The sequence below is a fragment of the Mizuhopecten yessoensis genome, unplaced genomic scaffold, assembly GCF_002113885.1.
Source record: "Mizuhopecten yessoensis strain PY_sf001 unplaced genomic scaffold, ASM211388v2 scaffold716347, whole genome shotgun sequence".
NCBI lineage: Eukaryota > Metazoa > Mollusca > Bivalvia > Pectinida > Pectinidae > Mizuhopecten > Mizuhopecten yessoensis.
The window spans coordinates 984511-999765 of record NW_018480071.1 but is presented as its reverse complement, the minus strand read 5'-3'; the positions used below and the strand labels follow the sequence as shown (position 1 = coordinate 999765).

Here is a 15255-nt window from a genome sequence, read left to right as displayed (position 1 = left end):
AATAACACCCTGGCACTGGGACGAACCGTGCACGCATACGTTTGGCGCATGTGATATTTTTTGGAATAACACCCTGTCTTCTTTATCTTTGTAAAACGAGCAAGTAACATTGAAAATGTTCACATCTTTCTCAACCAATCAGATTACGAGATTTTAACAGAAGGTATAATAACACTAATTATAGTTCACTGAGATACCTTGACACGAAAACTTACTATAGACCACTGAGATACCTGGTTACAAACTCTCACTATAGACCACTGAGATACCTGTTTACAAACACTTATCATAGACCATTGAGATACCTGGTCACAAACACCTACATTAGACTTTTGACGTATCACTTCCTCAGAGATCAAGTCCAGCCAAGATAAAAAAAAAAATCAAGTTTGTGAGGTGTTTACATATTTGAGTTGTTAGTTTGTAAACAACTTCAAGGACGAGCACTGCTTTAATATGCTATTTGCATTCATAGCCTTACGCATCGAGTTGTGAAAGTTAAGTGTATAATTTACAAAATCATATGTAGTATGGCAGGTTTGGACTGTATTGTATTGGAGGTAATTTAAAAAACCTTGCAGCTGTTAAAACGTCAGATTTGTAATTTCAGTAATTTCAAAACTGATACACCCTTAAAAGCTTTTAACTTTTTGATGTATTGGTTTTGTGCATCCAATTAAGTGTGTTATAGTCATTTGAATAACAAAAACATATCGTCTGATGTCGATAACGTTTTAGATTAATTTTAGAGATATAGTTTGAAGACGCTTCACGATCAGTAGATTTCGTTACACACGTGTGCCACGCCACCGGTCATAAAAATTCAATTTATCATAACTCGGTCAATATTTCAAATATCTAGCTGAAGTTTGGTACAAATAGGTGTATCATAGTCATATGAATAACACACAGGGGCTCGGTTTCGGGATACTTTCGGTTAGTAATAAACCTATACACGCCAATAAATAACAGCAATACTTTTTATCCGGTGTTTATACACATTCTAAAACCTTATAAAAAATTAGGGTACTGAGGTTTTTTGTATACCCTCAGTTTTTATAAGGTTTTCGAATGTGTATAAACATCGGATTCGATAAAAAAAATGTTGCTGTTATTTACTGGTGTGTATAGGTTTATTACTAACCGAAAGTATCAGTAAAATACTAACCGAAAGTATCCTGAAACCAAGCCCCTGTAGAATAACATCTTCTGATGTCGCTTACTTTATAGGTTAATTTTAGAGGTAATATTTGAAGACGCTTCAGGATCTCTGGAGCTCTACTCACACATGCGTGGCACCACGCCGATGATTGTAAAAATTCAATTCATCAGAACTCGGGTCATTTTTTCAAACATCTAGCTGAAATTTGGAATATACACCAATACAAGTCTTATGAATAACATGTCCTCTTATGTCGCTTACTTAAGTATTTGTTCCCCTTCCCCTCAGGATGTTTCTGACCAAAATTTGGTAAAAATCTGCTCAGTCGTTTATGACAAGTAGCAATTTTTAGGAAAAGTTGCCGGACGCCGCGCCATGGCATAAGCTCACTTGCTCTTCGGGCAGGTGAGCTAAAAACGTATACGTTTACTATACGGAACTGGGGTTTGGTTCCCAGTTCCGTTTAAGTAAAAACGTAACTGGAGTTTGAATCTCAGTTCCGTATCAGACCAATTACTTTATAGAGGCTATGGTGGTCTTAATTTTCGTGTGAAAGGTTGTGGGTTCGATTCCTGTCCTTGATTCAGATATAAATACGGGCCTTTGACCTTCCGTTTTGCGAAGCAGACGGGGAAAGAATTACAAAAAACGTAAACGTTTACTATACGGAACTGGGGTCTGGTTCCCAGTTCCGTTTAAGGTAAAACGTAACTGGAGTCTGACACTCAGTTCCGTATAAGACCAATTACTTTATAGAGGCTATGGTGGTCTTAATTTTCGTGTGAAAGGTTGTGTGTTCGATTCCTGTCCATGATTCAGATATAAATACGGACCTTTGACCTTCCGTTTTGCGAAGTAGACAGGGAAAGAATTACAAAAAAAACATATACGTTTACTATACGGACCCCGGTCTGGTTCCCAGTTTCGTTTATGTTAAACGGAACTAGGGTCTGGTTCCTAGTTCCGTTTACCTTAAACGGAACTGGGGTCTGGATCCCAGTTCCGTTTAAGGAAAAACGTAACTGGAGTCTGACAATCAGTTCCGTATAGGACCAATTACTTTATAAAGGCTAGGGTGGTCTTAATTTTCGTGTGAAAGGTTGTGGGTTCGATTCCTGTACTTGATTCAGATATAACTACGCGCCTTTGACCTTTCGTTTTTCGAGGTAGACAGGGAAACAATTACAGAAAACGTAAACGTTTACTATACGGAACTGGGGTCCGTTTGCATTCGATTATGGTAGTTATAAGTAATTTGTTTGAAGGGTCTTGAGTCGTTAAGGTCGCGTTTCGTGATAACAATTGTCGGATAAGTTTAACATATTATGAGTATATGACTACGCAGGTTTCTAAGGCTAGGGTCAGACCATGTCATAGCTATGTCACTTCAATAATGTTCATCAATTGTAAAAAAGTAATATATACTAGCGGGATTTAAAAATTTGTAGGTCAATCCTTTGTGCCAACAACAGGAAATGCCAATGTATGACTTTGTAAGTGGTCACGTAGTCGAACGAACTCCACTGTTGCCGGGCCTTTAAATACATGTACACGGTAAATCTATAGTCCTTACGCAAAATTTAAAAAAAACTGCTATGAAGGATAAGACTGGGTTTCAGGGTCATGAGACAAGATTTTATGTTTTATGATATAGAGAAACGCCCTTCTTTACTCATTCATTTTACAAGCTATCATCTGCATATCTCTTCTCATAATTAAATAATTATTCCGATTCATACATCTTACGACGCACTTGATTGCGCGACGCACTTTATTGCATATGACTACTTCTAAACCGTCGAAATCTTCACACAAACGCATTTCAATGCACAGTACCTACAAATAAATGTGATGGTACATTTAGTATCACTGATCGGTGTTATAACACAATTTCTGCATACTTTACATAATTCATGGAGATATTTCAAATAAGCCTTCAAACCAAAATCGGCTTCGCTTTATATAGCTTATCTGCTTTATTAGGGTTGTCAACGGTTAACTGGTTACTCGGTAACTCGGTCGGAAGACCAATCCGGTTTACAAAATCAATAACCGAAAAGTCGGACAGTTACTTACCCCTTTGGGGAGCCCCATGTTTCCCTGGCTTAGACTTACAAACTATCTATAGAAAAGCGACCATAATTTGATAGTTTTGTAATAAAAACAGTGTACATGTTAGTGTTGTTTTTGTACTCTATCTCTATTGTAAATATTGACAAAGACATTCGTACAGCACCATACAAAACCTGAACAGATTTAAAAAAGGAAACCAGAGTTCTAAGTTTTGATATATCAAATTTAAGAAGAAAAATTCGCTTTTGCATGCGAGATGTAATATTACTAAAGAGTATACACTTAAATGAGCAAGAATGTCTTTAAACGTTTGTCGATTAAATTTTGTTTTAAAGCACAATGAAATATGCGAGATTTGGTGTCCAAAGACATCTTGAGATGGCCGAGTGCAGAGTGCAAGAATTTGGTCACTGTGACCTATGACTTGACCTTTGACCTTCACTTCTGAAAAAGTTTGTCCGGGACATATCTTCTGTACTATTTCACCTGGAGTAACCAGGTTTGATGAACAAGGACATCTTGGGATGGCCAGTGCAGAGTGCAAAAATTTGGTCACTGTCACCTATGACTTGACCTTAGACCTTCACTTTTGAAAAAGTTTGTCCGGGGCATATCTTTTGTACTATTTCACCTGGAGGAACCAGATCTGGTGTACAGGTTCATCTTGGGATGGCTGAGTGCAGAGTGCAAGAATTTGATTACTGTGACCTATGACATGACCTTTGACCTTAACTTTTGAAAAAGTTTGTCCGGGACATATCTTCCATAACTATTTCACATGGAGTAACCAGATTTGGTGTACAAGGACATCTTGGGATTGCAGAGTGCAAGAATTTGGTCAATGTGACCTATGACTTGACCTTTGACCTTATTTTTTGAAAAAGTTTGTCCGGGACATATCTTCTGTACTATTTCACCTGGAGTAACCAGGTTTGATGAACAAGGACATCTTGGGATGGCCAGTGCAGAGTGCAAGAATTTGGTCACTGTCACCTATGACTTGACCTTTGAACTTAACTTTTGAAAAAGTTTGTCCGGGGCATATCTTCTGTACTATTTCACCTGGAGTAACCAGATTTGGTGTACAAGGACATCTTGAGATTGCAGAGTGCAAGAATTTGGTCATTGTGACCTATGACTTGACCTTTGACCTTATTTTTTGAAAAAGTTTGTCCGGGACATATCTTCTGTACTATTTCACCTGGAGTAACCAGGTTTGATGAACAAGGACATCTTGGGATGGCCAGTGCAGAGTGCAAGAATTTGGTCACTGTCACCTATGACTTGACCTTTGAACTTAACCTTTGAAAAATTTGTCCGGGACATATCTTCAATACTATTTCACATGGAGAAAACAGATTTGGTGTACAAGGTTATCCTGGGATGGTGGAGTGCAGAGTGAAAGAATTTGGTCACTGTGACCTATGACTTGATCTTTGACCTTAACTTTTGAAGAAGTTTGTCCGGGATATGTCTCTTGTACTATTTCGCCTGGAGTAACCAGGTTTGATGAACAAGGACATCTTGGGATGGCCAGTGCAGAGTGCAAGAATTTGGTCACTGTCACCTATGACTTGACCTTTGAACTTAACTTTTGAAAAAGTTTGTCCGGGGCATATCTTCTGTACTATTTCACCTGGAGTAACTAGATTTGGTGTACAGGTTCATCTTGGGATGGCTGAGTGCAGAGTGCAAGAATTTGATTACTGTGACCTATGACATGACCTTTGACCTTAACTTTTGAAAAAGTTTGTCCGGGACATATCTTCCATAACTATTTCAGATGGAGTAACCATATTTGGTGTACAATGACATCTTGGGATTGCAGAGTGCAAGAATTTGGTCAATGTGACCAATGACTTGACCTTTGACCTTAACTTTTGAAAAAGTTTGTCCGCGGCATTTCTTCTGTACTATTTCACATAGAGTAACTGGATTTGGTGTACAAGGACATCTTGGGAATGGCCGAGTGCAGGGTGCAAGAATTTGGTCTCTGTGACCTATGACTTGACCTTTGACTTTCACTTTTGAAAAGTTTGTCCGGGGCATATCTTCTAAACTATTTCACATGGAGTAACCAGATTTGGTGTACAAGGACATTTTGGGATGATGGATTGCAGAGTGCAAGAATTAAGTCGGCCTAGCGTGTCATATATAACATTGGGGTTTTTCCCCCCGAGACAAATCTCCATTCGATCTTAAACGGCTCTGCCGGAAATAAAACGGAAAATTAAAATGCGTGTCAGCCGTATTGCAAGGGTAATATTCAGATTGAAATACACACCTTAAACCATGTAATAATTAAAGCTGATCATGAATTCCTGGTGGCCCTCCAGCTAAGTATAGCTAAACTCGTGGCAATGAAAAGTAAATAAAACAGATACTAATTGCTTGTAGTGAAATAGAATAATTACCTTAAAATAGTGTAGCACCCAAACTCGATTGTATGAGGTTTTAAATTATTGTTTATGAATACATCAAAATATTTTTCTAGAGTAATCAGAATTTAGGAATTGTTTCCTATTTTGCTAGTGTATTAGGGTACAGCGGTAGATTATGTTTTAAGTTTGATTGTAGTTATTGAAAATATAATAAAGGTACACATTTTCGTCGTTATTAAGCTTGTTGACTTTATGCAGTAAAAGCAAGCATCGTTGCTTCAATTGCACTTTAAGGTTACATGATAAACACTAATTTGTAAGCACAAATATATTTTATTAACATGTAGCACTTGACAACTAAAACTATACAGTTTGAAAAATGACTTTGTATATCATTACTCCAGTGGATCATAATTACTTTTGTTACATGATTTTTAGATAGAGTTAACGTCCCCCATACAGCAAAGGTCATTTGAGTACGGGTGTCCGGAGAGCACCTATCAGCCCCGGGGGTCAGTCAGGGCTACTGACAGGAAAGTGTTGGGAAGCAGCGAGAAAAAAGCGATGCCAACGGTTGCACCACGGACAGCAGACTACGCTTGGATCCTTTAATGTCCCATAGGCAAAACCATAGGAAGAACACAATACTACAGGGGGTCCAAGGTTAGTGGAGGTTTATAATAACATGGTGTGGGACAGAGTAGGCCTTTTCTGTTCCAAAAGCGTTCCTGACACAACCGTGTTCACAGGTCAAATATTCGACATAGGAACGATACAGGTTATGCTACCCTATTTGATATTCATCGTACAGTAGTTGTGCTTCATTATGTGTGTTAAGAAACTGTCTGAAAATTTTATTTATATTTTTTTATATTTATTTATATGCAGTTTCACCTGATTAGACGACATATTCCACAGTTTTGCAGCAACAGAAACAGCTTGAAATTTGATCACGCATAGAAGACGATGGTGCCGCACTGTTTTCGACCTTGTAAGCGGAATTGGATTGAGAAGTTCTTCTTAGCTGTTGTGACGTTTTCTTTTTTCTGGTATATCGGATTAAATGATGTGTGGAGTCAGTTGGTGAAATCGGATCAGGGTAAGTCTATCGATTTGTATAGAGACAGCTCCATCAATTATTCATCGCATATTGTGTTCAGATATTTGCAACATGTNTCGCGAGGCCCATTAGGGGATATGTAAATATTTACTGCATATGTACATGTTTTTCTTATTAAAGTTGGAGACGTTTGATAAAATCTTGCTCCAAGTGGGTGCAAGACTCGCAAACGCTAGCACGGAAACTTGACAGAAATATTTTTTGGGCTTCAAATGGGGAAGAAGATTACAATGTACATCTGAAAACAAGAGGCCCATGGGCCTTAACGGTCACCTGATATATTTATACCGAGAGTTGATTTTGTTTTTAACACGAACAGAAATATTATTCAAAGTGACAAAAAAAACAATAAAACCACCTTATTCAATATCTAGCATACAGATTTCAGACTAAAAAAGTATTTGAAACTAGCACCTCTGATTCTAAACAAGTAAAATAAAGAAATTTTAGCACACTGACCCCTTTGGGGCCCACCCTACAGCCCTTGGGGGTAGGGCTGGCTCAAAATGTCCATAGTATCAAACTGTCAACTCAGGGTTATAATTCCAATCAAGTTATTAATATGATATATTAAAAGTATCATTTGCCATTATAAACCATAATACATTTTGCCCCTACCTCTCTTTCCCCAGGGGGTAAACGTGAGACCCTAGGGTCCTAAACCTTAAGACCCTTCCATCTATGAAGAGTGTTTGATTCTACCATATCTGGGTCTTTGAGAAGAAGATTTTTGAAATTTCAGTCAATTCAACCCTTTTTGGCCCCTCCCATCAGCCCCGGGGGTCAGTCAGGGCTGATATGTGCATACCATCAAACTGCTATCCAATACTGATAATGCTAACCCAAATTGAATTACTTCCAATGGTAATTAAACAAATGTTGGTCCAAAATGTGATTTCCCTATATAAACTATAGTAAAGTTTACCCCCTCCCCAAGGGAAAACGTAATACCCCAGGGTCATAAAATTCACAATTTTGGTGGAGCACCTTTAGACCCTTCCATCTATGAAGAGTGTTTGATTCTACCATATCTGGGTATTGAGTAGAAGATTTTTGAAATTTCAGTCAATTAAACCCTTTTTGGCCCCACGCATCAGCCCCGGGGGGTCAGTCAGGGCTCATATATGCATACCATCAAACTGCTACCCAATACTGATAATGCTAACCTAAATTGAATTACCTCCAATGGTAATTAAACAAATGTTAGTCAAAAATGTGATTTCCCTATATAAACTAAAGTAAAGTTTACCCCCTCCCCAGTGGGAAAAGTGAGACCCAAGGGTCATGAAATTCACAATTTTGGTAAAGCACCTTAAGACCCTTTCATTTTTGTTGACCTTTGGCCATGCAAGGTTTCTGCAAAATTTTATTGAAATTGGTTCAGGGGTTTTGGATAAGAAGTCGAAAACGTAAATTGTTAACGGACGCACGACGGACGACGCCGGACAAAAGGCGATCGCAATATGTCACTTGAGACTGACCTAAAAATATATCTATTTCATATGAGGTGAATACGTATACATGCATGACCTATCAATGTTAAACATGACACCCTATTTACCAAGGATACTAACCCTATGTTTGGATACGTTTAATTACATTTGTATGACAAAATTACTACTTTTGAATTTTATTTTCCCGTTTTCCATTTTACTTTTGAATATTTGCATACAGAGTTTAAGGTATCCATTTCAACATTTATCACTTTCAGGGCAAAGAGGCGTCCTTCAGCGATTACAGAACAAGGTACAGCATATCTTAGACAGTTACAATATATATTTAATACTATTTAACAGATACAGATTACATGTTGTTATGTCGTTTAACAGGTTAAGTTTCATGTCACCGTGCAAAAAATGGTGTTAATAATTAAATAATGTATATGTATTACTCTGGATAGGAAACTGGAACAATACATGTTATCGTGCTTTTAGAAAAATAGAAACAATCAACGAAGGCCTCTCTGGTCTGAGTTCATTATTGAAACTATGAATGTTTAGCAAGTGTTGGTATGGTCTTATAACACATATTGCTATTGATGACAAACTTAATAAAGGCCGGTACGGCTTTATGTAAGTTTGTCAGCAATAAAAATGTGTGTTATAGGACCATAACAATATTCGCTAGACTACTCATTTTTTATAATTTCATTTTGATAGAGTAGTTATGCTTTATTTAGTTATTTCGAACATTTTTTAACAGAAAATCAGGTGTTGAAAACAATGAAATTGATGACGCCACACTAAAGATGGATGACGTTACTATAGCAAATGTTGTTATAGTCTCATAACAACATTTGCCTTCACAATGTATTTCAATTGAAGGATGCAGATAAAGTGTAAATATTGTTTTCAATAATTTGCGCTTCCCGAGTTATATCTTCTCAATTTTATCTGGCTCATGAGTATGTAACAGGTAAAATTGTACTAATCATCAAGCTGTTGTCAAACAAACACGTGTTTTTGCTTTTCACATATCACATATAATCACATACTAGGATGTATCAAATGTTCCTGTGCTCTGTCCCCACCCCTCATCATGTTAAATTGTCCTGGTGTTGAAAAAGTCAACAGGTAAAATCAAAACCTTAAAAAATCAGGCGAAAGTAAATGAATTTGAAATGTTAACGTGTGGTATTGGACTAGTTGTACTAGATATCGTCTACCATAAATAAATGCAACATAATTAAACTTGACATGACGTCCTGACTGTTTATTTCTTTAACACAGGATATTAGTATTCCTAGTATTCAATGAAGTTTTACATAAAGGTGTGGTTAATCCATGTTACATCGGACCTGGTATCGCATTAGATGGTACCTACGTCAAGCCTGCGAGGTATTAAAGGATTTGCTTGGTGTTATTTTGTTTAACGTCCTATTAACAGCGAAGGTCATCTCAGGACATGCCTCCATAAATTATGAATGTCAAGCAGCATTACAATAAGAGGGATTGCCACCTTTATTTCCAGATGTTTATAGATGGTTTAACTATTGCAATACCCTCCTGTCTTACTCCGCTACGTGGTGTCAATAAAACGTGTGTTACTACAGTAAAACTATCGAAATACATCCGGTGAAAGAATGACAAATACTTATTTAATTTAGAACTGTAATAAATCACACATTTTATAACATCACAGATTGTATATGTGATTTGCAGTTCATTTGTCCTGGTTATTCACCTGCCTATTGCTGTTTACATTAGCTGACACTCTAGAAATGAACAAGGTGAAGCATCAATAATTGTTGCTACGTCACCACTAAACGTGTTCATAAACACACGAGTGTATTACGTATTTTATCAGTAGGAAGTGTGCATGACATATTGTGACTTGTCATTCCATTATCGCAATAGGGCAAATGCATCGACATTCCGCCTGAAAAATACACACACGTATACATAACACATAATGAGTCACGTCCTTACATAACTTCAGCTGTTAATAGGACGTAAAACAAAACAAAAACACACTTTTGAATAAAGGTGCGTTCTTATTGTACATGTGTATCAAAATTTATGTCAGTGTTTGATATGATTCTAAAATTGGGATTAAAAAGAATCCCACTTGTTGCTAGACGATAACTACAGACGTAGAACAATACCTTTACTGCTTGTTTTGTCCTGTTACAGTTCTCGCTCTCAGACCTCCTGTCAGACCAGACAAACGTTCCCGCTATCAGGTTGATTGGCCATCCACGACAACACAACGGTAATTATTGTACTGAATTCCGACTAGTTATCATGATGTCGTGAATGACATTGCAAACAAAATTAAGATGAGCTTGTTTGATGAGAGTTTATTGTTAAGAACTTAAAAACTTACGAAGCGTGTGTTTGTTTTGGTTTTATAGGGGTTTAACGTCCGATTAACAGCCGGGCTTATTAGAAGACGTGGCTTCACTTGTGTAATGCGATAGCGCTGAACTGAAATATCAGGCCGATATCATCCGGCATAACATTCCGCATGGTCACATTATACTGACAACGGTTGAACTAGTTGTTGCCATTTCCATTTTAAGAGCTTTGTTACGTCACGGCCTGGGAATAGAACCCCAGCAAAGCATTGCAAAGCACTAAGAAACGCAAGGTTGTTAGAAGTGGTGAAAAATATAAAGATCCCAACAATTACAATAGGTGCAGAATTTTTATTTTTGTCGTTTTTTGTCCACAAGTAGAAGATACAAACACAAATCCTCGATTCTGCAGGTTTGGTTTGGTTTTGTATTGTTTAACGTCCTATCAACAGCTATGGTCATTTAAAGACGACCTCCCCATGTGTGCAAGATGCATGCGTGTAGTGTATGCGTGTGTGTTTTGGGAGGCTGCGATATATTCGTGTTTGTCTCCTTTTGATAGCCCAGACACCCAGCAGGACACCCCACCCGGTCAAATTATACTGACAACGGGCGAACCAGTCGTCCCACTCTTAAATTGCTGAGCATTACACAGGAGTAGAAACTACCATTTTTGCAGTCTCTGGTATGTCACCGGTTACATTATACTGACAACGGGCAAACCAGTCGTCCCACTCCTAAATTGCTGAGCGTTACACAGGAGTGAAAACTACCATTTTTGCAGTCTCTGGTATGTCTCGGCAAGGGACAGAACCTAAAGCCTTCCTCACAGGGGCGAACGCTCAACTAAAGGCCAAAAGTGACAAATTACGAAGAAGAAAGTTGGTCAGAAAGAAGAGAAAAGATAAGATCCCAAATTTAGTCGCCACTTACGATCATGCAGTGGGGGCATTAGGTACATTAATTCTGCAGGTAGCTCCTGTGTTATTCCATGTTATGTTGGTTGGTATAATCTTCTCGTGGGAAATACCAAAATATTTTGTTCTATGTCAACATTTAGAGCCAACATTCTATATGATATACTATGATCGATAATATATGGTGATAATGGCGATGATGCAGCATTCACAATTTAAACTAAGTAGGACTTAAAGTTTTATGTCTTCATTATTCCAAAGACAAGAAAGTTATAAAACGTAAGAATAAGTGCCTATACGGCAATAATTTCCAGATTTTCTCTTTAAACGGGATTCAAAGATATTCTATGCGAAATTACAATGCAAATACTTGATTTGTGGTCTATAAGGGGAGGTAATCAGTACCGATTTCAAACCTTGATATATACTTTCAAAAATATAACGTAAAAACTAGGCAAACAATAAGCACACTGGAGTGAGCAGCACTAATTGATTTTTTTATCTTTAAACAATGATTGACATATATTTTTACTATCGTTTAGTGTTCCTGACCATTGGGATACCAACAGTGTGCCGTGAACATCATAGATACCTACACACGACACTTACTTCGATTATAAACAACACTGCACTGACTGACCAGGAGAGAATTCACATCGTAGTCGCTGTGTCTTACTTAAATGAGACATGCGCACTTGAAGTAAAAGACACTATAAAGGAACTATTTAATACCCACGTGGACTCAGGACTGGTAGAGTTAATAGGGATACCAGTGGAAGCATATCCTCAAATACGCAACCTCCGAAGGACATTTAACGACGAGGAGTACCGAGTGCAATGGCGATCAAAGCAAAATATAGATTATTCATTTTTAATGAATATTAATGCATACAGGGGCAAGTATTATATTCAATTGGAAGATGACGTCACAACAGTGCAAGGGTATTTGCAAGAAATCGAAAAGTATATCGAGGAGACAATTGAATACTGGGCAATACTCGAGTTTTCTTCTCTTGGCTTCATCGGGAAGTTGTTTCGTTCTTCTGAACTACAGAAGATGGCCAGTTTGTTACGTAACTTTTATTCTGAACAGCCTTGTGATTTTTTAATGGTTCACTTCATGCATTTGATGGTGCAAAAAGGTCGATTTGTAAAGATTCCAACTCTGTTTCAACATCACGGATTGCATTCTTCTTTACCAAATCTTCTTCGAAACGTCTCGGATAAGTTCTACTCAATGGGTGAGAAAACTCTGAATGGCGATAATCCAACCGCAAACATAAATTCATCCTTAAGAACATACGGTGCCTATCACCCGATGAACGCATATGATAATAACGAGAAGAGTTTTTTTCTGGGCACAGACGCCAAGCGTTGGTGATTGCCTGACGCTTGTATTTAAAACTCCTCAGTGCATCAAACGATTTGCCATTATCAGCGGCTTCCCAGGAAAAACAAGCGACATGATTATTGGAGGAATTGTTGAGATTGGAAATAAACCTATACTCCTGGCAGAGGGCGACGTTTACTGTTCGGAATTAAGATATTTAGGGGAGATACATCATGGTAAAATCGATGTAAGTAATATAACTTCAGGTTCTGGGTGTGTTCAACCCGGAAGTAGAACCTCCTGTATCAAATTGACTTTTACTAAGAGACATACGGAATGGGTCGTGATAACAGAAATAGCGGTATTTACTTTTCATTAAGTTTACTTGAAAATGGTCTTAAAATCTAATAGCAGGTATTGTGCAATATAAAATACATTTTACAACACCCCATTTATATTTTTGGCATCTTAAATATACCTCTTCATCAAAATAATTCATTCGTGTATGTTGAGCTATCAACAGTTGACTTTCTGGCATTAGTTGTTCAGTGGGTGCTTAGAGTTATCCAGTGGTTAGGGAAAATTTAAATAAAAATAAAAAATAAAAATTCACAGCCTCTAATATCCTTTCACTGCTATAAATTTATTATGACAAATCAAATTTGTTTTGAGGGTGTTTTGTTGTTTACTAACCACTAGTGGAAGTAAAGCAACATTTGACCAACTGGCGCAAGGAGGATTTTTTTCATAATGTAAACATGATGTATTCACAAACTAACAATGAGTGCTTATAAGGCCGTTTCTTTCTTCGGACCTCTTGATATCCATATTTCCTTTTATTTTTTTCACCAATGCTACGTTTTATTTTTGCGATCTTATTTGTGCAGATGTTTGATTAAAAAAAGAGATTTACGGAAATAAATGATGTAGATTTTTTATTGTAGGATAACCAGCGTTTAAGAAACTGAAAATGTTCAACCCTTTTCTTCTCAATATATGGAAACTAAAATATAACTATATTTAAATAAAATATATAATGAAACTGCCTCAGTGGAGTATATTAAACATTTCTGGAATACGACAAGAAAGTTCACGGGTAATTTTAGATATGAGAAAAACATATGTACCTATCAATAATTTCTTTCGAAAGAGATATATTCACATATAATTTGTCAGAAGAATTGTCAATAAATTACGGTTGAAATATGTTTGGTACCTTAACCATTTTTAAAAAAAAGGCATTTTTATATAATAATGTGCTTCAAATAATCCACATTGTGAAAAGTCATGCCTACTTTACTTTACCTCTCTGAAACAACGTGCCTAAGGCAGGCAGCATCGTACCCTCCGGTCACATTACCGAGAACAGGTACAACAGTTGTTGGAATTAATGCTGAACATTGAGCAGGGAAAAACAACTAGCATGTATAAAGAATTTGGTCCCAACATGGGGACAGATCCCATTACCTTCTTCACTTGATAATACTTAAGTCAAAAGTGAGGTACTGCCAAGTAAGGCGCTAGGTATCTAAAAGGTCGTCGAGAATTGTACAGAAAATTCAAGGATCCCAAATGTTGAGTATATATGCACAGGTGTCTTCGACCACCCTGTTTGTAAATAATCTGATTTTCCATATGTATACATCCGAAGAAAAATGGTACAGAAACACAATGTTTTCACAAATATGTTTTTGGATAGTTGAGATTGGGGTGTGAATTTGCATGCTTTTTCGCAGGATGTGAAAGATAAATCAATCTAGCTGCCGTTTTGACTTGCCATAACTGTGCCAGGTTAAATAAGTGGTGTTTTTGTTTACTTTTCAACAGTTTTCTAGGACATTCTGCCACAAATTTACAACCTTTATCACCACAAGTCATAAAATAAACAATCATACCATCTAATTTAAATTGGAAGAACCTGTACGGGCGACCAGCAATTATGCTGTTTTCCTAAACCATTAGCAGATGACTTATTGTCGAGAATAAATTCTAAAGAAAGAAGGGTTTGTTAAGCAAAGTACAACTCGTTCAAATATGACTGCGTGTAACGTCATTTATTAGTTGAACAACACTTATATACACTAAGGGGAGGGAACTACTATTGACATTTGCCTACTTTCATAAGACAGGGTCTGTGTGGACGAATAGTACAGTAACACACAACATGGGTATGCCAATTTCATTCATTTTCAATGGTAATAAACTGAAAGGCTTATCAATTGCATTGAATTTAATGTCGTTTTGCAATTTTATTCGCCTATTCCGACTTTATAATGCTATCTCACTGAAATACCAAGCCGAAGGCATCCAGCAGGGCATTCCACCCGGTCACATTATACTGACAACGGATGAACACTGCAACAGTATTGGTTAAGCCATTATGAGTTATCGCCCTTGATGTGAAACTCTCCAATAGCGTTGGTAATAAAGTCAGTCTTAGTCCGCCATTCGAAGAGTTGAGTTCTCACTACATGGT

At 37.3% G+C, this 15255-nt stretch overlaps 1 protein-coding gene across 2 annotated transcripts in view; it reads left to right on the top strand.

The window, feature by feature from the left end:
* The window catches only part of LOC110443458 (alpha-1,3-mannosyl-glycoprotein 4-beta-N-acetylglucosaminyltransferase B-like), a 24587-nt gene extending 9347 nt beyond the window's left edge, over positions 1-15240 (top strand). Inside the window, exons 2-6 of one of the 2 annotated variants that reach the window (XM_021487680.1) lie at positions 6055-6279; positions 6505-6715; positions 8448-8482; positions 10369-10447; positions 11992-15240. In XM_021487680.1, coding sequence (XP_021343355.1) covers positions 6583-6715; positions 8448-8482; positions 10369-10447; positions 11992-12830 — 1086 coding nt within the window. In that variant the 5' untranslated portion in view covers positions 6055-6279; positions 6505-6582 and the 3' untranslated portion in view covers positions 12831-15240. The remainder of the gene's footprint in view (positions 1-6054; positions 6280-6504; positions 6716-8447; positions 8483-10368; positions 10448-11991) is intronic. The other variant, XM_021487682.1, reaches the window with a different exon arrangement.
* Positions 15241-15255: the final 15 nt, after the last annotated feature.